This window comes from Pan troglodytes, chromosome 20, assembly GCF_028858775.2.
Source record: "Pan troglodytes isolate AG18354 chromosome 20, NHGRI_mPanTro3-v2.0_pri, whole genome shotgun sequence".
Lineage (NCBI taxonomy): Eukaryota > Metazoa > Chordata > Mammalia > Primates > Hominidae > Pan > Pan troglodytes.
The window spans coordinates 49,950,501-49,976,746 of record NC_072418.2 but is presented as its reverse complement, the minus strand read 5'-3'; the positions used below and the strand labels follow the sequence as shown (position 1 = coordinate 49,976,746).

At 55.5% G+C, this 26,246-nt stretch overlaps 1 protein-coding gene across 11 annotated transcripts; it reads right to left on the bottom strand.

The window, feature by feature from the left end:
• Nucleotides 1-65: 65 nt before the first annotated feature.
• NPAS1 (neuronal PAS domain protein 1) lies at nt 66-26,246 on the bottom strand. 11 transcript variants are annotated; one of them, XM_063800784.1, is made up of 12 exons: nt 25,984-26,241; nt 24,813-24,976; nt 24,135-24,370; nt 13,412-13,485; nt 13,031-13,120; nt 9,666-9,831; nt 6,639-6,754; nt 6,226-6,386; nt 5,244-5,445; nt 4,681-4,781; nt 2,906-3,000; nt 66-634 (listed from the first exon to the last, which is right to left on the bottom strand). In XM_063800784.1, the coding sequence occupies exons 2-12, from the start codon at nt 24,932-24,934 to the stop codon at nt 174-176; spliced, it is 1,824 nt and encodes a 607-aa protein (XP_063656854.1). In that variant the 5' UTR covers nt 24,935-24,976; nt 25,984-26,241; the 3' UTR covers nt 66-173. The 11 variants fall into 11 exon arrangements, with proteins under 11 accessions (XP_063656854.1, XP_063656856.1, XP_009434162.1 ...); XM_063800786.1 differs by having other exon boundaries at nt 6,226-6,383; nt 25,984-26,238; XM_009435887.4 differs by having other exon boundaries at nt 4,681-4,828; nt 5,244-5,350; nt 25,984-26,231.

The following is a 26,246-nucleotide window of genomic DNA, read 5'->3' as shown; positions in this document are numbered from 1 at the left end:
GGGGGGTGAGGACCCGGGGGAGACAGAAATGGACAGAGGAGCTCACAGCCCGGAGCCCAAACCACTGCAGGGAGAGCCGGCGTTTAATTCTCAGGGCTACGGGCAGAGCCGGGCCTACTGTCATGGGGGACCCCGGTTGTCGCAGGGTCCAGCGCCGGCAGCTCTGCCAGTCCTCAGTCCCCCTTCCGCGGCAGCCTGGTGCCCGCGGGCCCCGGGTAGGGCAGGCCCAGGGGCGGGTAAAAGGCCTCCGGGAGCGCGGGGCCCGGACCCAGCCTCTGCAGGTGCGGGTACACCAGGCCCAGCTCCGCGGGGCCGTAGCGGATGGTGCCGGGCGTGCACAGGCCCCGCACCACCGGCGGCAAGAAGCCCGCGTGCAGGAGGGTGGGCGGGGGGTCCCCGGGAGGCGCCAGGCCCCATGGCCGCACCGGGTCCTGCTTCAGGACCCCTGCCCGGATGACAGAGGTGAACTCGGGCCGTGGTGTGGCCGGGTGGCCGGAGGGATCCTCGTCGCCACTGTCCTCGGAGCCTTTGGTTTCCCTCGGGCCGGGCTCCACTTTGATGCGTTTGCCCTGGGTCTGGGGGGCCTCGTTCTCCGCTGGGGCAGCCTGCTTCCCTTCCGTCGGAGGCTCCGGCTCTGGAAGAGGAAGATGCTGAGGGCCTGTGTGTGTCCCCAGCCCTCAGTCTTCCCATCTGTGGAATGGAGCTGTGCTTAGTGGGCCAGACCTGTAGTTCTCAGCTGGGAGTGGTTCTTTTTTTTTTTTTTTTTTTTTTGAGACGGAGTCTTGCTGTGTCCCCCAGGCTGGAGTGCACCAGCACCATCTCAGCTCACTGCAACCTCCGCCTCTGGGGTTCAAGCTATTCTCCTGCCTCAGCCTCTCCAGTAGCTGGGATTACAGGCGTGTGCCACCACATACAGCTAATTTTTCTATTTTAAGTAGAGATGGGGTGTCGCCATGTTGGCCAGACTGGTCTCAAACTCCTGACCTCAGGTGATCTGCCTGCCTCAGCCTCCCAAAGTGCTGGGATTACAGGCGTGAGCCACTGTGCCCGGCCAGCTGGTTCTGTCGCCAGGAGACACCTGGCAATATCTGGAGATATTTTGGGGTGTCACAGCCCTGGGGAGGCTACCATTGGCATCTAGAGGGTAGAGGCCAGGGATGCTGTAAAATAAACATCCCACAGTGTCCCCTCCAACACAGAGTCACCTGGCCCTAAAATGTCAGTAGAGCAGAGATCAAGATACCCTGGTCTAGACCTGTGCCCTTCAGTGGAAGTTTCCAGGATAGAGCTTTCTGTGGTAATGGAAATGTTCTACATCCACACTGTCCCACGAAGCAGCCACTGGCCACATGTGGCCACTGTGCACGCAATATGTGGCAGGTGTGAGTGAGGACATGGATTTAAAGTGTTTTTTGTTTTGTTTTGTTTTGCAGGGCATGGTGGCTCATGCCTGTAATCCCAGCACTTTGGGAGGCCCAGGCGGGAGAATCACTTGAGGTCAGGAGTTCGAGACCAGCCTGGCCAACGTGGCGAAACACTGTCTGTACTAAAAATACTAAATTAGCCAGGCATGGTGGTAGGTGCCTGTAATCCCAGCTACTTGGGAGGCTGAGGCAGGAGAATCACTTGAACCCGGGAGGCGGAGGTTGCAGTGAGCCGAGATTGTGCTATTGCACTCCAACCTGGGCAAGAAGAGTGAAACTCCATCCCCCTAAATAAATAAATAAATAAATTTGTTTGAGACGAGGTCTTACCCCGTCACCCAGGCTGGAGTGCAGTACAGCTGTCACAGCGCACTGCAGCCTCTAACTCCTGGGCTCAAGAAATCCTACCACCTCAGCCTCCCGAGTAGCTGGGACTATGGGTGTGAACCGTCACACCTGGCTAAGTTTTAAAATTTTTTGTTGAGATGGGGTCTCACTATGTTGCCCAGGCTTGTCTTGAACTCTTAGGCTAAAGCAATTCTCTTACCTCAGCCTCCCAAAGTTCTGGGTTTACAGGCATAAGCCACCACCACACCTGGCCTGGCTTTTATTTTATTTTATTTTATTTTTTTGAGATGGAGTCTCACTCTGTCACCCAGGCTGGAGTGCAGCGGTGAGATCTCAGCTCACTGCAACCTCTGACTCCTGGGTAGAAGCGACTCTCCTGCCTCAGCCTCCTGAGTAGCTGGGACTACAGGCACGTGCCACCATGCCCAGCTAATTTTTTTTTTTTTTTTTTTAAATCTTGCTCTGTCACCTAGGCTGGAGTGCAGTGGCATGATCTCGGCTCACTGCAACCTCTGCCCTCCGGGTTCAAGCGATTCTCCTGCCTTAGCCTCCTGAGTAGTTGGGATTACAGGAGCATGGCACCATGTCCAGATAATTTTTTTGTATTTTTAGTAGAGATGGGGTTTCACCGTATTAGCCAGGATGGTCTCCATCTCCTGACCTGGTGATCTGCCTGCCTCGGCCTCCCAAAGTACTGGGATTACAGGCGTGAGTCACCACGCCTGGCCTGGATTTAAATTTTTTTTTTTTTTTTTTTTTGAGACAGAGTCTCGCTCTGTTGCCAGGCTGGAGTGCAGTGGTGCAATCTCCGCCTCCCGGGTTCAAGCGATTCTCCTGCCTCAGCCTTTCAAGTAGCTGGGATTACAGGCGCGTGCCACCACACCCAGCTAATTTTTGTATTTTTAGTAGAGACAAGGTTTCACCATGTTGGTCTTGATCTCTTGACCTCGTGATCCACCTGCCTCGGCCTCCCAAAGTGCTGGGATTACAGGCGTGAGCCACCGCACCGGCCTGGATTTTAATTTTAATTGTATATAAATGGCTGCATGTGGCTAGTGGCTTCTGGAATGGACAGCCAGGACCCAAAGGTTCCTTGGAGCTTCCCAGGGGCCGAGGTGGGAGGTGGGGCTCACCTGTGGGCTCTGGCCCCGGGCTGGATGCCTCCTCACAGGCCACGCTGGCTGGAAGCTGGAAGGCATCCAAAGGAGTTTGGCCACCCTCGGCTTGGCTGGGGAGAAGATGGATGCGGTTAGGAGCCAGGGGTCCTTGGCCTCTCAGGACTCCCTCCTGCTTTACCCAACTTGTGGCAATAAGTGTGGACACTCCCACGGGGAAATGTGGAGTCCCCACCCTGAGGCACTTACAAGGCTCAACACCAGATCCCTAAACTCTGGGTTGATTTCTAGCCCAGCGTGGCCCTCGTTCCTAAGGCCAGACGTGGATAGCCGGTGGCCACCTGGATGTCACCACCTGGGTGTCCTCTGGCACCTCATGCCCATCTGATGTCTACATCTTCCTTTCAAACCTGCTGTTCCTCTCAGGAGCCCAAATCCGGGCTCAGCAAAGCCAGAGACCTGGGCAGAAGATGGTCTCCTCCCCTCCTCCCCCATAGAGTCTGGCACTTCCCAGGACTGGCCCCAGCCTCTGCCCTGGTCCTCCAGCGCCCATCTTGTCCCTCAGTGCCTCCTTCATGGCAGCTAGAAGGGTTTTTTTGTTTGTTTGCTTGTTTTTGAGATGGAGTCTCACTGTGTCGCCCAGGCTGGAGTGCAGTGGCATGATCTTGGCTCACTGCAACCTCCGCCTCCCGGGTTCAAGTAATTCTCCTGCTTCAGCCTCCCGAGTAGCTGGGATTACAGGCGTGCACCACCATGCCCAGCTAATTTTTTTTATTTTTAGTAGAGATGAGGTTTCACTGTCTTGGCCAGGCTGGTCTTCAACTCCTGATCTCGTGATCCACCCAACTCGGCCTCCCAAAGTGCTGGGATTCCAGGCGTGAGCCACTGTGCCTGGCCTAGAAGGGTGTTTTTTCCTTTTTTTTTTTTTTTTTTTTTTTTGAGACAGGGTCTCACTCTGTCGCCCAGGCTGGAGTGCAGTGGCACGATCATGGCTCACTGCAGCCTCGACCTCCTGGGCTCAGGTGATCCTCCCACCTCAGCCTCTGCTGTAGCTGGGACCACAGGTGCGTGCCACTGTAACTGGCCAATTTTTAAAATTTTTTTTTAATAGAGATGGGACCTCACTTTGTTGCCCAGGCTGGTCTTCAACTCCTGGGCTCAGGCAAACCACCTGCCTTGGCCTCCCAAATTGTTGGGATTACAGGCATGAGCCACCATGTCCGGTCTAGAGCAGTCTTTCTAAAAAGCAGATCTGACTATGATCCTCTCCAGCTCTAAAGCTTTCTATGACTCCCCAGTGCCCCTGAGCCAAAAGGCCAGGCCGTCATCTTCAGGCTGGTTTCTCACTGCTTTCTACTCCAGCCCAAGGCATTACCTTTAGGGTCAGGCTGTTGCTTGGAGCCCTTCCTCTGCTTGGAACACCCCTCCCTGCTTCTTTCCATTAGTTGCTGTGCTCTGTGGGCCTCCCCTGGTAAGAGCCTGCCCTGGCTCCCCAGTGCCCCAGAGTCAAGAGTCCAGACCCTCCACCTGAGCCTGAGGAGGCTGTGAGCCTGCCCCTGCCTTCCTCAAAGATACTGTCCCCCTCCCCCTGGCAACTCCTCTCTGTCTCCTGCCAGCAAGACCGTTCCACTCTGGGCCTCTGCTCTCACCATCCTCCCCTCCTTCCCCTTCGTGTCTGCAGACCCCTTGGGCTTGTCCCATTCTAGAAGCCCTCCCCAAAGCACCGCCACTGGAGGTGGGGAGAGACAGCAGAACCCTGAGTCCCCTGCAGGAGGGGTGGGCACAGCCCTCACCTGAGCACGTGGCTGACCCAAAGCACATGGTGCTCCCCGGGGCTCTTCCCGCTCCCAGCCACCGTGGCCACAGACTGCAGCCACACGAAGCCCCCGGCACGCTGCAGCCAACGGTAGTAACCAGTCATCACCTGACCCTTGTCCAGCACTGGGCCCAGCCCAGGGAGAGACGGGAAGGGGTGGGGTGGGGACAGGGGCAAGACAGAGAGCCAGGTGGACAGGAGGAGACAGGAGTGAGAGCAGGGGAGTGGGCAGGGAGACAGTGGGGAGAAGAGAAAAAGGTGAAAGCACAGAGAGGCAGAGTCAGAGAGACTAAGAGGTAGCCCAGCAGCGAGGCCTCTTGGGTGTTTTGGAGACCCCACAGCCCCCCAGACCCCCCCCTCATCCTGAGGCATCACTCAGTCTCCTTGCTGCTCTTCCAATGCTAAACGGAGTCCCTGGAGCTGTAGGTGCAGCAGGAGGGACTGTGGGCAGCCCTGAAGAAGGACTTCCAGGGACCAGGGAGTGGGATGCTCGGGTCTAGGGGGTGGTAGGCAGGCTTGGTGGGTGGAGGTGGGTCTCACAGTCCACGTGGCTCTGGCGGATCCTCGTGGCGTCCTGTCCGTGGACAAACTGGTAGCAGCTGCGGCCCACCAGCTCTGAGGGCCCCAGGTCCATGTGGTCGCTGACTCTGGGGGGTGACAGAGAAGAGGGGAGGAGTCCAAGACCACGGGGTTGCGGGAGAGGCAGAGTTGGCTCCAGAGTCCCCTGGGGTTCAGACCCTTGCTGTAAAATGGGTGCAATAACAGTGTTGGCAGGCGTGGTGGCTCACACCTGTAATCCCAGCACTTTGGGAGGCTGAGGTGTGTGGATCACTTGAGGTCAGGAGTTCGAGACCAGCCTGCCGAAGATGGTGAAACCCTGTCTCTACTAAAAATACAAAAATTAGCTGGTTGTGGTGGTGCACGCCTATAATCCCAGCTACTTGAGAGGCTGAGGCAGGAGAATCACTTGAACCCGGGAGGTGGAGGTTGCAGTGAGCTGAGATCGCACCACTGCACTCCAGCCTGACAGAGTGAGACTCCATCTCAAAACAAACAAACAAACCACAAAACAGTGTCTCTCCTGGGGCAGCTGTGAGTATTCGCGTGGATGCTAGTGGCAAGGCCCTAGGCACGCTGGACACCTCAGAGCATGGGACTATTTCAGCACTTAATTTGCCTCCACTGCGGGGTGCAGGAGAGGAAATGGATGAGAGATGAAAGACCAGAGAAATGAGAAATGAAAGACCAGAGACGGGCCAAGATCTGCAGCCCCAGAAGGAGGGCGCGGACCCAAGACACAGCCCCTCTTCCATCCCCGAAGGCACCCCTGGGCTAGGCCTCCGCCCTGGTCCCCTGCCTTCCCTCCCTTCTCCCCATCACCCTGCCCCATCCATTGCTGTTCCGCCTCCCATGGCTCCCCAGTGCCCTATCCTGCAGACCCAGCACTCCCTCTGACTCCCCATGTACCCCCAGATCTCCATTGTGCCCCCAATCCACCCGCCACAGCCCCCAACCCCGGTACCTGCTCTCACAAGCAAGGATGGTGAGACCCAGGCTGAGACGGAAGACGATCATGTGTCCGTGGAGTGGCAGCTCAGCCAGGGGGGCCGGGGGCAACGTGTGCCCGAGGGCCACAAGGCCCAGGGCGTGGGCCCGAAGGCGCCCAGTCACGTGGATGACCTGCTGGTGGTGGGCATGGTTGGAGGAGGGGCAAGGCGGGCCAGTGGGGGCAAGAGGACCATCACTGGGCTGGGTTCCCTCTGTCCCCCACAGGTGCTGGAGGACTGGACACTGTGTGACCCCCCCCAGTCCCATTCCCAGACCCAGTTCCCTAAGCCACCTGCAGCCAGTGAAGCCACCAGCCTGGTTCCCTCGGTCACCCTCAATCTGGGACATGGCTGGCTGGAATACAGGAGCCTGACTGCTCACACCCACCTTGTACCCTGAGGCCTTGACGTGCAGCCCCCTCTTGGTGAGCGTGGATTTCATGCGGACAAAGAAGGAGCGCTCCTGGACCAGGGAGGAGGGGGGCACCTTGGTGAGGCTGGCCTCTGGGACAGAGAGTGAAGGAAGGTTATGGGGTCCTGAAGAGGAAACACACAGGCCACCCTGACCCTTGCAGAGCCAGCCGGACATAGACACAAGATGTCCACTGGGCCACAGCCGCACTCAGAGGCATGCCTAATGATTTTGAAAGCTCACGGGGACAGTATGTGGGCTCCCTTATGTGGCAGCCATCCGCATCTTTTCTTTCTTTTTTTTTTTTTTTGAGACTGAATATCACTCTGTTGTCCAGGCTGGAGTGAGTGGCGCAATCTTGGCTCACTGCAACCTCCGCCTCCTGGGTTCAAGTGATTCTTCTGCCTCAGCCTCCCAAGTAGCTGGGATTACAGGCACATGCTACCATGACCGACTAATTTTTGTATTTTTAGTAGAGACGGGGTTTTGCCATGTTGGCCAGGCTGGTTTTGAACTCCTGACTTCAAGTGATCTGCCCTCCTTGGCCTCCCAAGGTGCTGCGATTACATGTGTGAGCCACCATGTCTGGTCCCATCCATGTCTTTTTTTTTTTTTTTTGAGCTGGAGTCTCGCTCTGTCACCAGGCTAGAGTGCAGTGGCACGATCTCGGCCCACTGCAACCTCCGTCTCCCCAGTTCAAGTGATTCTCCTGCCTCAGCTTCCTGAGTAGCTGGGATTACAGGCACGCGCCATCATGCCCAGCTAGTTTTTGTATTTTTAGTAGAGATGGGGTTTCGCCATGTTGGCCAGGATGGTCTCGATCTCTTGACCTCGTGATCTGGCCGCCTCGGCCTCCCAAAGTGCTGGGATTACAGGCGTGAGCCACTGCGCCTGGCCCCATCTACGTCTTTCTAATGCTCAAATGTGCCTCGACCCTCCCCTGCTCTGAACCTGCCATAGCTTCCTGAGGCCTTGAGAGGAAAGCCCACCTCTCAGGCCCCATCCTCCAGGTCTCAGCACAGACTTCTCCTCCTCCAAGAAGCCCTCCCTGACCCTCAGGCTGGGTCAGCCATCCCCTCTGGGTTCCCCATCCCAGCCCTGCCCCATCTGGGTTGCCACTGTCTGAGGACAGGTTGGTCTCCCCTCACTGGACTGGGAGCCCCAGGTGGGTGGGGCTGGAGCTGTCATGGTCACTCCTATGTCACCAGGACAGGGGCTAGCCCAGAACAGGGGATTGGGGAATAGCAATAAATAAGACTCACAAATCCAGATCCTTCTGTAACCCCTACAAAACGGTCTTAAAAATATGCTCACACACAGATGACCCTGTGCCTAAAACTCAGGTACAAACACAGTCCCACTCCCCAACAGCCTGCACGTGTTGCAGACATCGCCCCACGCTTGCAAGCACAGCTGATGTCTCAGATGTTTTTGGTGTTAAGCAAACCCAAGATTGGAAAATCCTATTTACAGGATAGTTAGCCTCATAGGCCCCCAACATCTCAGAGCTAAAAAGAGCCGGCAGGGTAATCTGCAGCACCCTCCCTCCCATACACAGTGGGAGTGGAAATTTCCACTGGAGAGAAGGGTTAGGCGTGCTGACCCCGGAACAGACAGACCTGGGCTGGAATCCAACTCAATCACTTATAGCTGTGTGACCTGGGGCAATTAACTTAACCTCTCCGCGCCGTGCCTCAGTTTTCTGCTGTAAAATGGAGATAACACTTCTTGCATTGTGGGCCTGCGCTTAGGATCCAATGCAATTTTTTTTTTTTTTTTTTTTTGGAGACGGAGTCTCACTCCGAGTGCAATGGCCTGATCTCGGCTCAGTGCAACCTCCACCTCCCAGGTTCAAGCGATTCTCCTGCCTCAGCTTCCTGAGATGCTGGAATTACAGGCACCTGCACCACGCCTGGCTAATTTTTGTATTTTTAGTAGAGATGGGGTTTCACCATGCTGGCCAGGCTGGTCTCGAACTCCCGACCTCAGGTGATCCGCCCACTTCGGCCTCCCAAAGTGCTGGGATTACAGGCGTGAGCCACCGCACCCAGCCTTTTTTTTTTTTTTTTCCCCAGACACTGGCTCTGTCACCCGGGCTGGAGTGCAGCAACGTGATCTCCTCACTGCAACCTCTGTCCCCAAGGCTCAAGCCATCCTCCCACCTCCCAAGTAGCTGGGACCACTGGCATGTGTCATCATGCCCAGCTAATGTTTTTTTCTTTCTTTCTTTTGTTGTTGTTGTTGTTGTTGTTTTGGAGACAGTCTTGGACTCGCCCAGGCTGGAGTGCAGTGGCACAATCTCTGCTCACTGCAACATCCATCTCCTGGGTTCAAGTGATCCTTCTGCCTCAGCCTCCCGAGTAGCTGGGACTCAGGCACCCGCCACCATACCCAGCTAATTTTTTTTTTTTTTTTGTATTTTTAGTAGAGATGGGGTTTCACTATGCAAGCCAGGCTGGTCTCAAACTCCTGACTTCAGGTGACCCACCCGCCTCGGCCTCCCAAAGTGCTGAGGCTACAGGTTTGCGCCACCACGCCTGGCCTTTTTTGTAATTTTTGTAGAGATGGGGTTTCACTATGTTGCCCAGGCTGGTCTCCAACTGAGCTCAAGTGATCCGCCCCCCTGGGCCTCCCGAAGTGCCGGGGTTACAGGCGCGAGCCGCCGCGCCCGGCCCTAACTTAATTACGTAATGTGATTGTGTACTTACAGACACAGCCGGTGTATATTCCCAATAAGCCTGCCTTGTTATTTACCTAAGCCTCTCCCAACTCCTTTCAGCAGCCAGGGGGGTCTTTCTGTAGCTCGAATCTTTGGGAGCTTGGCAAGCTTAAGGAACCAAGTCTCACCGCCTCAATTTATACTCCGATTCCTTTTGCAAAGATTCGTTCTACACAGTTCTAACTTCACTGCTATTTGTATAAACGCGGCATGGCTGAATACAGTACAGCGGGCGTCCCCCGATCTACCCTCAGACTTCATTCTTTAGGAGCCCTTAGAATTACCGATCTCGGGGGTATCTGCAAGCGAAGAGGAAGAGGAGGAGGAAGAGGAGACGGAGGGCGGGGTTGGGGGGCCGGGCGTCGGCGTCCGCAGCCCCAGTTGCTCCAGCACCTCTGAGTGGTCCCCAGGGTGAATGTAGTCGAAGACGCTGCTGCCCGTCATCTCCACCTGCCGGCGAAGGAGGGGAATGCAGGGGGCGGGTGAGGTGCGCGCGCAGTAACTCGCCCGCCCGCTGGGCTCAGCCTTGCCTCATTTGCCTGCACGCAGGTGCGCTTCATGCCAGTGTGTTTTTTTAAGAAAAGAAAAAAACAAAAAACAATTACCTTTCAAACGGAAGATACAAACTTAGACTCTTCTCGCTTCATACCCAGTGATTAGTAAGGATTTTTCCCCGCCCACTCTATTAAGGGGCTGTGTGTGGGAGTGGGGCGTGGGTGGGAGGTGTCAGAACCTCCGTTTACCCAACTCCTGCTTACTCACTACCACCCCCATACAGCAAACAACTGTGCCCTGGCATGAATCACTGGGTGTCCCAGCAGGAATGAGATTCAAGATACAAACAGGGGAGTGGTTTTTAAGCTCTTAAAGAGTCAGAGCTTTTCAATCAGACACTTTTACATTCAATTCTACCTCGTAAATCTCTCTCCTAGCAGTCCCCTTCTCTCCCTGCTTCCCTCAATGCAGGCCCCCATCTTCTCCCCACTGTGTTTCTGCCCCAGCGTCCTCACTGGTCTTCTGACCTACAGTTCAAAGATGCCTCTGCAAGTTACTTACCTGACCACCATGGCTGCCATGACTCCCATTGCCCCTCAGCTTGGAGGTCACATGCTTCCCTCAGTCCGTTATCCCTCTGGGCTCCGCCCCCTCATTAAATCCTCCCCCACGCCAGCTTCAACAGCTTCAAGCCTTTCCTTCTTCTTCTTCTTTTTATTTTTTTAGACGGAGTTTTGCTCGTTGCCCAGGCTGGAGTGCAATGGCGTGATCTCGGCTCACCGTGACCTCTGCCTCCCAGGTTCAAGCAATTCTCCTGCCTCGGCCTCCCAAGAAGCTGGGATCACAGGCATGTGCCAACACACCTGGCTAATTTTGTATTTTTAGTACAGACGGGGTTTCTCCATGTTGGTCAGGCTGGTCTCAAACTCCCGACCTCAGGTGATCTGCCCGCCTCAGCCTCCCAAAGTGCTGGGTTTACGGGCATGAGCCACTGCGCCTGGACTTTTTTTGTTTTGTTTTGTTTTTGAGATGGAGTTTTGCTCTCGTTGCCCAGGCTGGAGTGCAATGGTGCAATCTTGGCTCACTGCAACCTCTGCCTCCTGGGTTCAAGTGATTCTTCTGCCTCAGCCTCCGGAGTAGCTGGGACTATAGGCATCTGCCAGCACACCCGGCTAATTTTGTATTTTTAGTAGAGACTGGGTTTCGCCATGTTGCCCAGGTTGGTCTCGAACTCCTGACCTCAGGTGATCTGCCTGCCTTTGCCTCCCAAAGTGCTGGGATTACAGGTGTGAGCCACCACACCTGGCCAAGCTTTTCCTCCACTCTTCCTCCCTCCCGTCCTCTTGTCCAAATTCCCCTCCTTTTGGTGTCTTCCTCCTCCAGGAATCTCACTGAAAAGGTACTCACAAGTTGCCAATGCACTGAATTTCCTAAATTTCCTATTTGTGAAAAATATTTGTAAAAATGATCAAAGTTGATAGCAATTTGTATTGGAGGGACTGGCAAAGCTTAAGGTGCTGTGAGATGCCAGGGCTCCAAGGATGGGGCTTTCAGTAGGTCTTCCTGCCCTCCTTTTTTTTTTTTTTTTTTTTGAGACGGAGTTTTGCTCTTGTTGCCCAGGCTGGAGTGCAATGCCACGATCTCGGCTCACTGTACCCTCCACTTCCTGGGTTCAAGTGATTATCCTGCCTCAGCCTACCGAGTAGCTGGGATTACAGGTGTCTGCCACCACGCCTGGCTAATTTTGTATTTTTTTGTTTTTTAGTAGAGAGACGAGGTTTCTCCATGTTGGTCAGGCTGGTCTTGAATTCCCAACCTCAGGTGATTTGCCTGCCTCGGCCTCCCAAAGTGCTGGGATTACAGGCATGAGCCACCGCGCCCGGCCCCCCCCTTTTTTTTTTTTTAAGGCATAGCCTCACTTTGTTGTCCATGTTGGAGTGCAGTGGCTTCATCATGGCTCACTGCCACCTTGACCCTATGGGCTCAAGCGATCCTCCCATCTCAACCTCCTGAGTAGCTGGGACAACAGTGTGCCACCATGCCTGGCTAATTTTTAAGTTTTTTTGTAGAGATGGTGGGGGTGGGGGTGGTGGGGTGTCTCACTATGTTGCCCAGGCTGGTTTTGAATTCCTGGCCTCAGGTGATCCTCCTGGCTCAGCCTCCCAAAGTGTTGGGATTACAGGCATGAGCCAGCGTGGGTGGCCTCTAAACCTTTAAAATTGTTAAGAAGAAACAAGTGTTGGCAAATATGGTGCATCTGGCCCGCCAGTCATTGGCAAACTGATCTTTCAGTGAACCTGCTTTCCTCAGATCTACTTGTTACTTTAATAGCCCCCTCAGGCTGGGCGCGGTGGCTTATGCTGTAATCCCAGCACTTTGGGAGGCTGAGGCAGGCGGATTGCCTGAGGTTGAGAGTTCAAGACAAGCCTGACCAACATGAAGAAACCCTGTCTCTATTTAAAAAATACAAAATTAGCCAGGCGTGGTGGTGCATGTCTGTAATCCCAGCTACTCGGGAGGCTGAGGCAGGAGAATCGCTTGAACATCAGGAGGCAGAGGTTGCAGTGAGCTGAGATCGTACCATTGCACTCCAGCCTGGGCAACAAGAGGGAAACTCCGACTCAAAAAAAAAAAAAAAAAAATAGCCCTCATCAGCCAGGACAGTGGCTCACACTGTAATCCTAGCACTTTGGGAGGCCGAGGCAGGTGGATCACGAGGTCAGGAGATCTCAACCATCCTGGCTAACATGGTGAAACCCCATCTTTACTAAAAATACAAAAAGTTAGCTGGGTGTGGTGGGCGCCTGTAGTCCCAGCTACTCAGAAGGCTGAGGCAGGAGAATTGTTTGAACCCGGGAGGTGGAGGTTGCACTGAGCGAAGATCGCACCACTGCACTCCAGCCTGGGTGATAGAGCGAGACTCCGTCTCAAAAACAAACAAACAAACAAACAAAAAACAATAGCCCTCCTCTGCCTTCAAGGATGAACCATGCTGGGTGCCATGTGGGGTGCCAAGGAACACACTTTGGGGACCACAGAGATCCAGTCCATTTTTCTTGCTGCTATGGTGAGACCAGGAGAGAGGAAGGATATGCATAGGCCTGGCAAGGGAGATGGTGGCTGAGCCAGTCCAGGTCCACTGGGGGTCCCTTACCTGTGAGAGACCCAGATAGATGGAGACTGTCTCTGAGATGTAGAGGAATTTTCCTTCCTGGTTCAAGGCGAACACAAAGCCATCCAGGGACTAGAGCCGGGAGAGACAGGGAGGGGGAAGGAGAGGACCCGGTGTCCCTCTGTCCAACCGCCAAGTGGTAAGAGGTTCTGAAACCTGGGTCTCCGCCTGAGGTGGACTGTTTTGGTGGGGAGGGGGCTTCAGTGGTCCTCGGAAGGGGCAGGGAGTGGAGGGATCTTGAGCATTCGGCTTCCCAGTCCAGGTACCCCCCACAATGGATGGATGCTGAAGAGGCTGCTGTTCTCCAGAGGCGGCCGCTAGGTGGTAGCAAGGAGCGGCAGGCAGGGAAGGGGCCTCACTCACCTGCAAGATGTGACCTCCCAGGTGCTGCTCGAAGACTTCGGAGACCAGCGCTGCGGGGCCGCGGCGGCCTGGGGCTGGGGCAGATGGAAGGATGAAGCCTGTTAGTCTGGCTGACCCTGCCCAGGGCAGGTCCCCCGGGAGCCAGTCTACAAACCTCCCTCTCTTCCCCTAAGGCTTGTAGACATCTTGGGGTAACTGGGCACCCATGGGGGAGAGACCTGGGGCGTGGGACACACAGGTGGGTGGGACAGTGAGTGACAGACTGACTCACAGAGACAGACGGGCCAGGGGGTGCATAGAGGGACTCATTCATTCATCCACCCATTCACCCACAAAAGCTCCCTGAATACCTACTCTCCCTATGTCCTGCATTAGGCATTGCTGGGAGTGCAACGGTGACCAGGACAGCCCAGCAACCCCTGCCTCCTGCTGGGCTCTCAGACCAGGGGCAGTTGAACAGCAAGCAAGAAACTAACATCTCTGCTTAGGGATCCCATAAAAATAAATAAATAAGAAACCAACAGGCTGGGCGAGGTGGCTCACACCTGTAATCCCAGCACTTTGGGAGGCTGAGGCAGGCAGATCACAAGGTCAGGGGTTCGAGACCAGCCTGGCCAATATGATGAAACCCCATCTCTACTGAAAATACAAAAATTAGCCAGGTGTGGAGGTGGGCGCCTGTAGTCCTGGCTACTCAGGAGGTTGAGGCAGGAGAACCGCTTGAACCTGGGAGGCGGAGGTTGCAGTGAGCCGAGATCACGCCACTGCACTCCAGCCTGGATGACAGTGCGAGACTCCATCTCAAAAAAAAAAAAAAAGAAAGAAAGAAAGAAAAGAAGCCAACGGGCTGGGCAAGGTGGCTCACACCTGTAATCCCAGCACTTTGGGAGGCTGAGGCAGGCAGATCACAAGGTCAGGGGTTCGAGACCAGCCTGGCCAATATGATGAAACCCCATCTCTACTGAAAATACAAAAATTAGCCGGGTGTGGAGGTGGGCGCCTGTAGTCCTGGCTACTCAGGAGGTTGAGGCAGGAGAATCGCTTGAACCTGGGAGGCGGAGGTTGCAGTGAGCTGAGATCACGCCACTGCACTCCAGCCTGGATGACAGTGCGAGACTCCATCTCAAAAAAAAAAAAAAAAAGAAAGGAAGAAAGAAAAGAAACCAACAGGCTGGGCGAGGTGGCTCATGCCTATAATCCAAGCACTTTGGGAGGCCGAGGAGGGTAGATCACTTGAGGTCAGGAGTTTGAGACCAGCCTGGGCAACATGGTGAAACCGTCCCTACTAAAAACACAAAAAAATTAGCTGGGCATGGTGGCGTGGGCCTGTAATTCCAGCTATTTAGGAGGCTAGGTAGGAGGATCGCTTGAACCTGGGAAGCGGAGGTTGCAGTGAGTCAAGATCGCGCCACTGCACTGCAGCCTGGGCAACAAAGTGAGACTCCGTCTGTTTAAAAAAAAAAAACACACACACACAAAAAGAAAGAAACTAACAAATATGGAATTACCCTTTGTGGCCAGTGCTATGGAGAATGAAATAGGTGGTGCAAAATGGAGAGTAATGGAGTTAGGGCTGTTGAAGGAGGGGACATTTGAGCAGACCTGAAGGATGAGAAGGAGGCAGAGAGGAGACTGAAAGGCAGAGACAGAGGGATATAAAGGAATAGAAAGAGATAGAGATTCTACAACTCAACAACAAAAAGACAATTCACAAATGGGCAAAGGGGCCCAGTGTGGTGGCTCACGCCTGTAATCCCAACACTCTGGGAGGCTGAGGTGGGTGGATCACCTGAGGTCAGGAGTTCGAGACCAGCCAACATTATGAAACCCCGTCTCTACAAAAATTAGCTGGGCATGATGGCGGGTGCCTATAATTCCAGCTACTCGGGAGGCTGAGGCAGGATAAATCGCTTGAACCCAGAGGCGGAGGTTGCAGTGAGCTGAGTTAGGGCCATTGCACTGCAGCCTGGGCGACAGAGTGAGACTCCGTCTCAGACAAAAAAAAAAAAAAAGGCAAAGGGCCAGGCACGGTGGCTCATACCTGTGATCTCAGCACTTTGGGAGGCTGAGGTGGGAGGATTGCTTGAACCCAAGAGATCAAGACCAGCCTGGGCAATGCAGTGAGACCCCCATCTCTACAAAAAATATATTTTTAAAAATGGGCAAAGGACTTGAATAGATATTTCTCCAAAGAAGATACAAAAATGGCCAATAAGCACATGAAAAGATGCCCAACATCATTAGTCATTAGGAAAATGAAAATCAAAACCACTATGAGACACCACTCCACACCCGCTAGGATGGCTAGCATCAAAAAAGTAGAAAGTGGCCAGGCGTGGTGGCTTATGCCTGTAATCCCAGCACTTTGGGAGGCCGAGGCGGGTGGATCACAAGGTCAGGAGTTTGAGACCAGCCTGGCCAACATGGTGAAATCTTATCTCTACTAAAAATATAAAAATTAGCTGGGCGTGGTGGCGTGCACCTATAATCCCAGCTACTTAGGCGGCTGAGGCAGGAGAATCCCTTGAACCCAGGAGGTGGAGCTTGCAGTGAGCTGAGATCACACCACTGCACTCCATCCTGGGTGACAGAGCGAGACTCCATCTCAAAAAACAAACAAACAAAAACAAAACAAAACAAAAAACACAGAAAGTAAGTGTTGGTAAGGATGTGGTGAAATTGGAACCCTCATACATTGCTGGTGGGAATGTAAAATTGTACAGCCACTGTGGAAAACAATTTGACGGTTTCTCAATAAGTTAACATGGAATTATCATACGAGTTAGCAAATCCACTTCTGTGTATGTAATCTATGTAATCAAAAGAATTGAAAACAGGCGTTGTAGCATGTACATGCGTGTTCATAGCAGCATACTTCACATCATTCAAAAGGTGGAAAGCACACAAATGTCCAACTCATGAATGAGTAAATAAAATGCGGAGGCCGGGCACGGTGGCTCACACCTGTAATCTCAGTGCTTTGGGAGGCGGAGGTGGGTGGATCACCTGAGGCCGGGAGTTCAAGACCAGCCTGGCCAACATGGTGAAACTTCGTCTCTACCAAAAATACAAAAAATTAGCCAGGTGTGGTAGCATGTGCCTGTGGTCCCAGCTATTTGGGAGGCTGAGGAGGGAGAATCCCTTGAACCTGGGAGGTGGAGGTTGCAGTGAGCTGAGATCCCACCACTGCACTCCAGCCTGGGCAACAAGAGTGAAACTGCATCTCAATAATAATAATAATAATAAATAAAAATACTAAGGCCGGGCGCAGTGGCTCACGCCTATAATCTCAGCACTTTGAGAGGCTGAGGTGGGCAGATCACCTGAGGTCAGGAGTTCGAGACCTTCCTGGCCAACATAGTGAAACCCTGTCTCTACTAAAAATACAGAAAAACTAGCCGGGCGTGGTGGTGTGCACCTGTAGTCCCAGCTACTCTGGAGGTTGAGGCAGGAGAATCACTTGAACCCGGGAGGCAGAGGTTGCAGTGAGCCGAGATTGTGCCATTGCACTCCAGCCTGGGCAGCAAGAGCAAGACTCCATCTCAAAAAAACAAAAATAAAAACAAAAACAAACAAACAAACAAAAACAAACAAAAAGACATGGAGAGACAGAGGAAAAGAGATGCAGAGAGAGACAGAGATGGCAACTGAGACCAAGACAAAGTGAGACCTGTGCCCCCTGCCCCATCCTCCCTACAGTCAGGAGCTAGGACCCTGGACCTTGTGCTGGGGGTAGGCAGAGACCTGGGGGTCCCGGAGCCTGTCCCCACCCAGGACCCCTGGGTGACCCTGACCCTGCAGAGGACAACCCCCGAGGGAGCTCCAACCCAGTGCTGAGAGTGGGGAGCCAGGGGAGAGACTTGGTGACCTTGAGGGTCCCCAAGTGCCTTTTTCCTATGGGGCTAAGGGGCCAGGTCTCCTGTCAGGCCCCAGCGCTTCCCCTCCCTGGCTGTGTGCCCTGGGACCAGCCTCTCTGCCGCTCTGTGCCTCAGTTTCCTCCTCTGTCAAGCGGGTTTGCCAGGAGCGGTGACTCCCCAGGCTGGTTACGCATTCAGTCCACTTAACAGACAGAAGGGCCTGGCTGGGGCCTGGCAGAAGCAGACGCTGCGGCACAGAGCCGGGACTGGTATTAATAGTGTGATTACTATTGTTATTACCCGACCATCAAAACACCAGGCGGCGAAACCCCGCCCCTCCCCCATGGGCGCGCAGCCCCCGCCTCCCCAGCCCCCTAGTGTCTGGGCTGAGCTTCCTCCTCCCAGGAGTACCCCACACCCTCCTGGCTGTTCCTCCCTGCCTCCACCTCCGCCTGGAGCTCCAGGAACAATTACTGGGGGGCTGGGGGGTTGACGGGGACCCCCTCCCTCAAGATACAGCTCGGAACCAGCCGGGTGACAGGCAGGAACAATGCTGCCTGCTAATTGTCGCAATTTTCCCCTGTCATTTTTGCTAATTCCTTCATTTTCCCTCTCCCAGGATCAGCCTGGGTCAGACTGAACCGCTGCAATTAACAACATTAATGGGCACGTCGGGATTAGGGGGTGTGGTGGTGGGGGGGCTTGGGGACCTGCTCTTCCCCATACACGGGTCCTGTCCCCTGTGAAAGGGACCCCCAGAGTCTCCTGATCACTGACTGATGTGTCTTTTTACCCCCAGCCTCCACCTCCCGATCCCACCAACTCCCCGATGCCTCCCGCTGTTTCCTCCTCTCCCTCTCCCCTCAAAATGTCCCCACTCCTCTGTCCCCCACATTCAGCAGGAGACTTTTCACCACTTCCACATCCGCCCTCCCATGTCCAGAACCCAAACATCACTCATCCATTTAACAAACACTTGCTGTGGTTCTTATCACAGCCTGCTCAGTGTCCTCATCTCTTGAGCAGAGAGGGAGCACGAGGAGCAGAGAGACGGGAGACCAGGGGCAGAGAGAAGGGAGACCAGGGGCAGAGAGACGGGGACCAGGGGCAGACAGACAGGAGACCAGGGGCAGAGAGAAGGGAGACCAGGGGCAGAGAGACGGGAGACCAGGGGCAGAGAGACGGGGACCAGGGGCAGACAGACAGGAGACCAGGGGCAGAGAGAAGGGAGACCAGGGGCAGAGAGACGGGAGACCAGGGGCAGAGAGAAGGGAGACCAGGCACGCAGAGAGAGGGGGACCCAGGGGGCAGAGAGAGGGGGAAACCGGGTGCAGAGTGTGGGGGGACCTAGGGCAGAGAGAGGGGGGACCTGGGGCAGAGAGAGGGGGATCCAGGGGCAGAAGGCAGAAGCCAAGGCCTCTTCCAAGTTCCCAGATCTCCCCCGTCACCTGCCCTTCTCAACTGCCCTGAAGGAATGTGCTGACCCTGGGCCCTGGAGAGAAGAGGCTGGGGCTTCATCACCCAGGGAAGTCGGGGAGAGGGGTCCCTCACGTGCCCCATCGTCAAAGCGCCGCAGGCCTGAGGGCTGCATGGGGGCAAGCACCATGGGGTGGGGCAGTGCCGGGTCACCTTTGCCTTTACTTTCCTCAGCCTCATCTGTAAAATGGGTCTACAGTGATAGAGTTGAATGGGCTAGTGCATACAGTAGGTGCCTAATACTGGGAGTCATGCCACCATTCTCTCTCTCTCTCTTTTTTTTTTTTTTTGAGACGGCATCTAGCACTGACACCCAGGCTAGAGTGCAGTGGCAGGATCTCAGCTCACCGCAACCTCTGCCTCCTGGTTCAAGTGATTTTCCTGCCTCATCCTCCCAAGTAGCTGGGATTACAGGCGACCACCACCATGCCCGGCTAATTTTTGTATTTTTAGTTGAGATGGGGTTTCACCGTATTGGTCAGGCTTGTCTTGAACTCCTGACCCCAGGTGATCCACCTGCCTCGGCCTCACAAAGTGCTGGGATTACAGGTGTGAGCCACTGCCCCGGCCGCACTTTTCTTTTCAGTATGACTACAGATAACATCAGGGCACCACTGCCTTTTCGGGCGGTTTCTTGGAGGCCGCCCTCTGTGTCTCTCACACCCACATGCATTTTAAGCAAGTCCCAGGGGTTGGACCTGACCATGTCACCTGTGTTCCACCACCCACGGCCCCAGCCCAGTCTAGCTGCCCTGGCTGGACCACCACGTCCTCATCCTCACTGGGCTCCTACTTCTGCCCTCACCACCTCTGTGGCTCCCCTCTCACTGTGGGTAACAGCCAAACCCCTACCACAGTGCATGAGGCTCTGCACCCAGCAAGCTGATCCCCGCCTGCCTCAGGGCCTTTGCACCTGCTGTTCCCTCTGCTGAGTCACTCTCTTCCAGCTTTTCTCACAGCTGCTCCCACACCTCCTTGGAGCCTCAGCTCAAAGATCACTTCCTTGGCTGGGCCCAGTGGCTTACACCTGTAACCCCAGCACTTTGGGAGGCTGAGGTGGATGGATCACCTGAGGTCAGGAGTTCAAGACCAGCCTGGCCAACACGGCGAAACCCTGTCTCTACTAAAAATACAAAAATTAGCTGGGCATGGTGGCGTGTGCTTGTAACCCAGCTACTTGGGAAGCTGAGGCAGAAGAATCGCTTGAACCTGGGAAGTGGAGGTTGCAGTGAGCTGAGATCGCACCACTGCACTCCAGCCTGGGTGACAGAGCAAGACTCTGTCTCAAAAAAAACAAAAAACAAAAACAAAAAAACGTTACTTCCTCAGCGAGGATGTGCCTGACCTATGAGCTAAGAAGTCACCCCTTGGCTGGGCACAGTGGCTCATACCTGTAATCCCAACACTTTGGGAGGCCAAGGTTGGCAAATCACTTGATCCCAGGAATGTGAGAACAGCCTGGGCAACATGGTGAGACCTCGTCTCTTAAAAAATGCAAAAAATAGCTAGGCGTGGTGGCGTGTGCCTGTAGTCCTGGCTACTTGGAAGGCTGAAGTGAGAGGATCTCTTGAGCCTAGTAGGTGGAGGCTGCAGTGAGCCAAGATCGCACCACTGCATTCTAGCCTGGGCGACAGAGCAAGACCCTGTTTCAAAAAAATTTAAAAAGGGCTGGGTGCGGTGGCTCACACCTGTAATCCCAGCACTTTGGGAGGCTGCGGCAGGCGGATCACCTGAGGTCAGGAGTTTGAGATCAGCCTGACCAACATGGAGAAACCCCATCTCTACTAAAAATACAAAATTAGCTGGGCGTGGTGGCGCATGCCTGTAATCCCAGCTATTAGGGAGGCTGAAGCAGGAGAACTGCTTGAACCCAGGAGAAGGAGGTTGCAGTGAGCCAAGATCATGCCATTGCACTCCAGCCTGGACAACAAGAGCAAAACTCCGTCTATAAATAAATAAATAAAGATGTCACCCCTCCTTCCCTCAACTGCCACAGTCACTCAACAATTTAATAAGCCCTCATTGTGTCCCAGATGCTATTCCAGGCTCAGCAACCAAGGGGCTGTTGGTGAATGACACAAAATAACAAGATAAATACAGAGAGTGTCAGATGACAATAAGTGCTATGGGAAGAAACAAGGCTGTAAAAGCCGGGCGCGGTGCCTCACGCCTGTAATCCCAGCACTTTGGGAGGATAAGGAGGTCAGGAGTTCGAGACCAGCCTGGCCAACATGGTGAAACCCCATCTCTACTAAAAATACAAAAAATTAGCCAGGCGCGGTGGCAGGCGCCTGTAATCCCAGCTACTTGGGAGGCTGAGTCAGGAGAATTGCTTGAACCCAGGAGGCGGAGATTGCAGTGAGCAGAGATTGCAACACTGCACTCCAGCCTGGGCAACAAGAGCAAAACTGCGTTTCAAAAAAAAAAAAAAGCAATAGGGAATGCTGACATGAGATTTGGGCGGTCTCCTCTCCAGACTCAGAGGCTCAGGGCTAGACTTGAACATCTGTTGTCCCATTTCACAGATGGAGGACTGAGGCCTAGAGAGGCAGAGACCTAGAACCCATCCCTGTAGACCTACAGACCACGTATGATGGTTGAGAGGCGGCCTTTGGGGCAAGGTCATCTGTGTTTGAATCCCAGCTGTGCGACCTTGGGCACACACTTCTGTAACTTGGGAATCATAATAGTGCCTCCCTCTGAAAAAGAAGGTCATTTTGTCTTTTGTTGTTGTTGTTTTTCCTTTTTCTGGAGAACGGGGTCTCGCTATATTGCCGAGGCAGGTCTCGAACTCCTGGGCTCAAGCTATCTTCCCGCCTCTTGCCTCCCTGAGAGCTGAGATTACAGGCGTGAGCCACCGCGCCCGGCCAAGAAAGTCATTTTGTATACAGGGCTTATCCCAGGGTCTGATGCATGCATTCTATATGATTACTATTATTGTTATTATTTTAGATACTGGGTCTTGCTCTGTTGCCCAGGCTGGAGTGTAGTGGCATGATCATGGCTCACTGCAGCCTCGACCTCCTCAGCTCAAGCAATCCTCCCACCTCATCCTCTTCAGTATCAGGGACTACAGGCGGGTGCCACCAAACCTGGCTAATTTATTTATTTATTTTTATTTTTATATATTTTTTGAGATGGATTCTTGCTCTGTCACTAGTCTGGAGTGCAGTGGTGTGATCTCAGCTCACTGCAATCTCCGCCTCCTGGGTTCAAGTGATTCCCCTGCCTTAGCCTCCGGAGTAGCTGGGACTACAGGCACACACCACCACGCCTGGCTAATTTTTTGTATTTTAGTAGAGATGGGATTTTACCATGTTGGCCAGGATGGTCTCGAACTCCTGACCTCGTGATCTGCCCGCCTCGGCCTCCCAAAGTGCTGGGATTACAGGTGTGAGCCACCGTGCCCGGCCAATATTTTTATTTTTGTAGGGACATGGTTTTGTTATATTGCCCAGGGTTTTGCTGTGTTGCCCTGGCTGGTCTCGAACTCCTGGCCCAAAGCTTTCCTCCCACCTTGGCGCCCCAAAGTGCTGGGATTACGGATGTGAGCCATGGTGCCCGGCTTATTACTGAGGAGGGCATGGGAGTCCCCTCCCCTTCAGAGAGTGTGACTGACAGTGCTCTGCTCTGTGGCTTCAGCTAAAATGCTGTCCTCAGCTCCTCCTCTGAACTATGGAAGCAGGTGCTTCGCCTCTTGTTAGGGACCCTGTAGAGCTAGAAATGCCTCTGTCCCCCGATTTCCCAATTTTGGGACTATAGGAGTCCACGCAGTACCAAGCCCCCCCACACTGTCCTGACCCTACTTCCACTTGGCACCGTGGTCGAGGTGGGGTCGATTAAGTCCATGCTCTGCCACGTCAGTGCTGTGACCTCAGCCAGCCCCTGATGCCTCTGAGCCCCGGAATGCCCATCCAGGTAATGGGGGGCTGGACGCCGCCGGGGCTCTCTTAGCCCCCCCTTTCCCCCCCTTCAGCTCGGGGACAATAGACAAGATGTTTATCCCCCGCCGGCGCACATGTTGTTCGCGGTAATGACAGTAATCAGTGGCGCTAATGCCGCATTCTCTCCGCGCCAGTCAATTCGCCTAATTACCGCCTGGGAAGCCGGATTATTTAAATTTAAATGGTGATTTATTGCGAGCTTAATCAATGCTATTTTCTCTCCCCCCTCTTCCCCTGGGACGGGGCAGGAGGGGAATTGGAGCCCCTCCAACCCCACCCTAAGGACACCCTCTTCTCCTGGAGGGGTGGGGACAGGGGTAGCCTGGGGTGCCCTGAGACTTCAGATAAACACCACTCATACTGCCTTATCCTCATAACCGCAAAGCTGTAACGAACACATAAAATAGAAGTAATAATAACATAACAACACTTCTATGTCTCAATAATAAAGTCTGAGTAATAATAATAAACTTAGATATTTATCTGTATCTTACAGAGTTTATATTTTTACATATTCTAGATTATATTGCTTTGCCTATTTCTTTATTGCGTCTTGGCCACTAGGATGCCAGCCGCTCCGGGGCAGGGACTTTTGTCTAGATTGTTTCTCCTGCTGGATCCCAGCGCTCAGAAAAGTGCCAGACAGGCAGGAGATGCTCCAAAAGCGGCAGCCCCCCCGCCCCCTCCTTCATGCCCCGAACCCCTCCAGCAGCCCTGCAAGGTCACTGCTGATAACAGCATTGGCCGCATAGCGGTGGCTTGCTCTGAGCTAGGCACTTCCAGGGACTTTGCAAATATGACCTGGTTGATTCTCTGCTCAGCCCCCTGGGGGAGGTTGGACCGTTTTTTCCCACTTCACATTAAGGCACAGAGAAGTGAGGCGACTTGCCCGGGGTTGCAAAGCTGGGAGGTGGCTGCGCGGCGACAGGAACCCTGGGGCATCTTCCTGAAGTTCCCCATCTCATCCGCCACATCATACTGTCTCCCTCTTGCTCCTCCAACTGGGGGCTCAGACTGTACAGTCCTTGCGTTCCCGCCGGGGCCCCTCAGGTCTGGATCCAGGGTATCTCGCCCATTAGCGAATGGGCGTCCCAAGCCAGGGTGAGTCCCCTCTGTCCCGCTCATGCAGCTGGGAGTTTCTTTGGTTGTAATAATGATTCCTCTCCTCTAATAAAAATATAGGAATAGCATTTACCAGTGACCACTAGAACTGCCAGGGCCTTGTTTAGGGCAGAATTCACGAAATCTTCCCAACCTCTTGCGCCCATTTGACAGTTTAATAAACTGAGGCTTGGAGAGCAGAAGCCACCTGATAGGGACACGCAAAGGTCCCGGCTGACTCCAGAGACAAGCATCTGGGCGAGGGCAGGCCCGCAGCCCGGATCTGGGCTGCAGTGACTCCGCCTGGAGGGCCCTGGGACCCTCGCCCCGCGCATGAGCACTCACCGAGGCCAGCTGGCGGCCCCGCGGCTCTCAGCCCCCAGGGCGGCGCCCCCAGCGCGGCGAACCGGCGCAGGCGGAGGTAGGTGACGCTGAGGCGCACGATGGAAGCCTTGTCCAGCTGGCTGGAGATGGCGCCGGGCAGCGGGAGAAGCTTGGCCAGCTCGAAGAACTCCAGGTTCTCCTTCCCGCGCCGCGAGCGCGCCGCGTTCCGGGACTTCTCCTTGCGCTGCGCCTGCAGGCTGGGCGGGCGGCGCGGAGGAGGTGTCGGCGGGGCCCCGGGGCTCCGGGGCTTGGGAACTGGGGGCGAGCCCCTCCTCCCGGGGCCTTGGGAACGGGACGGGACGTTGGGAGTGGATTCCACATCTCTGGAGGTGGGAGCAGACCGGAGTGTGGATTTTACACTCCGACCCAGGGACAGAATCTCGAGTGTCAATTCTGGTGGGAAGGAGGAGGAAGGGCGAGAGATTAAAGATGTTGGGCGTGAATTCTGAGGACGGGGACTAGAAGCAGAACGCAGGGGACCGGGATCAGGACGGTAGTTAACTCAAGGTAAGACCTTCTAGCCCTAAGGGGCGGGTCAGGGAGCTGGGTGTGAACTGCCCCTTGGCACGGGGACAGAACATCGGGTGTGAATTGGACCCGGGGGCGGGGCCGCGGCCAGGGGGGCGGGGCTTTGCTCACCACGGTCCGGACGGCGCCTTGACCATCAGCCCGGGTAGAAAGTCCCAGGGGACGCTGGCGCCGCGGCCTCCCACGCATTTGACCTCGCTTCCGCCGCCACTGCCGGGATAGGGGGCCGCCATCTCCGGGGGGCTCGCTCAGGCGGGCTCCGAGCCCCGAGTCTCCTGCAGCGGGAGGGGGCCAGGGGCAGCGCTCAGTGCCCTCGGGAGACCTTCTAGGGAAACTGAGATCCGTGCAGGGCTCAGGGTCCCAGCAAGGAGCTGGGAGGGGGGGCCTGGATGGTGCCTCAGTTTCCCCTCCCTGGAGGCCTCAGCTCCCACCCTAGCCGGCCCGGGGCTGGCGCTCCGGGTGAGGACGTGCCCCGCCGCCGCCTCCCCCGCGCCGCCCGCCAGCGCGCCCGCCTCACGCCCGCGCCGGGCCGGCTCCCGCATACCAATGGGCGCACGCGGCGCGCATACGGATCGAACCGGCCCGCGCGCTGCGTGCCAAGCATGCCCAAGCCGGGCGGGGGGCGGGCGCCTCCCGGGCCAGGCACGCACGCCCCAGCCCCCGGAGCCCTCTGCCCCGAGGACCCGCCCCCCAAGCCCATCCCCGGTGTCTGACTCCCCGGATCTGCACCCTGTTTTCCCGGCTGGGCTAAGGAGGCAGGGGGCAGAGGGCAGGGACCCCCATCCTGTGTCCTGCCCAGGGATCCCCCCAGCCTCTCGGAATGGCGCCACGTGTTCGGACCGCCACATCCCCACGACCACAACTTCCTCCCTGAAGACCCCGGCGCGCGAGCCCCAGCCCCGGACGCAGCCGCCGCAGCCTCTGCCCCAGGACGCCCCCAGGATTGACCCGACACTCGGGGCCCAGGTGTCCTGGTCTCCTGATCCCCTAACGTTTTCAGTTAGGTCTTCATTCCTCCAGGACCAGGCGTTCAGAACACCCCCTAACCCCAGGAACCAGGCCGCCCCCAAACCTCCCAGCCAGGTGTCCAGATGCCCCAGACCCCCGTGTCCAGGTCTCCCAACCCCAGATTTCTCCAGGACTCAAACATCCGTGCGCCCCTTCCCCCAGCCTCGGGATACCCTCGTCCCGACCCCCTAGCCCCCAGGACACTGGAGTTCCAGCCCCCCATTCCTCTGGGACCCAGAAGTCCCCCTCCTGCCAGCCCGCAAGCTTCCCCTACCCGCAGGACCACCAGTCCGATTACTTGGCCGCAGAGCAGGCTCCGGGCGCGGCGTGGGGCCGGCCGGGCGGCGCGGAGGGGCAGCTCCATAGACCCCGGGGCGCGCGGGGCGCAGCGGGACGCGCGGGCTGTGGCGCCCAGCTCTCGGCGCCCACCTCGGCCTCGCAGACTTGGAGACGCGCGACCAGCGCTGCGGGCGGGGGCGGGGTCTGCCGGAGCCCCGCCCGCCGCGTCTCCGCCCCCGGACCCGCCCCGCTCGCCTT

What these genes read in the sequence shown, in the direction of transcription:
- NPAS1 (XM_063800784.1), bottom strand. Translation starts at nt 24,934, where the DNA reads ATGGCGGCCCCCTATCCCGGCAGTGGCGGCGGAAGCGAGGTCAAATGC. An exon ending in TGGGAGGTCACATCTTGCAG is followed by an intron (nt 13,121 to 13,411) that starts GTGAGTGAGGCC and finishes TCCCGGCTCTAG; the next exon opens with TCCCTGGATGGCTTTGTGTT. An exon ending in TGGGTCAGCCACGTGCTCAG is followed by an intron (nt 3,001 to 4,680) that starts GTGAGGGCTGTG and finishes TCTTCTCCCCAG; the next exon opens with CCAAGCCGAGGGTGGCCAAA.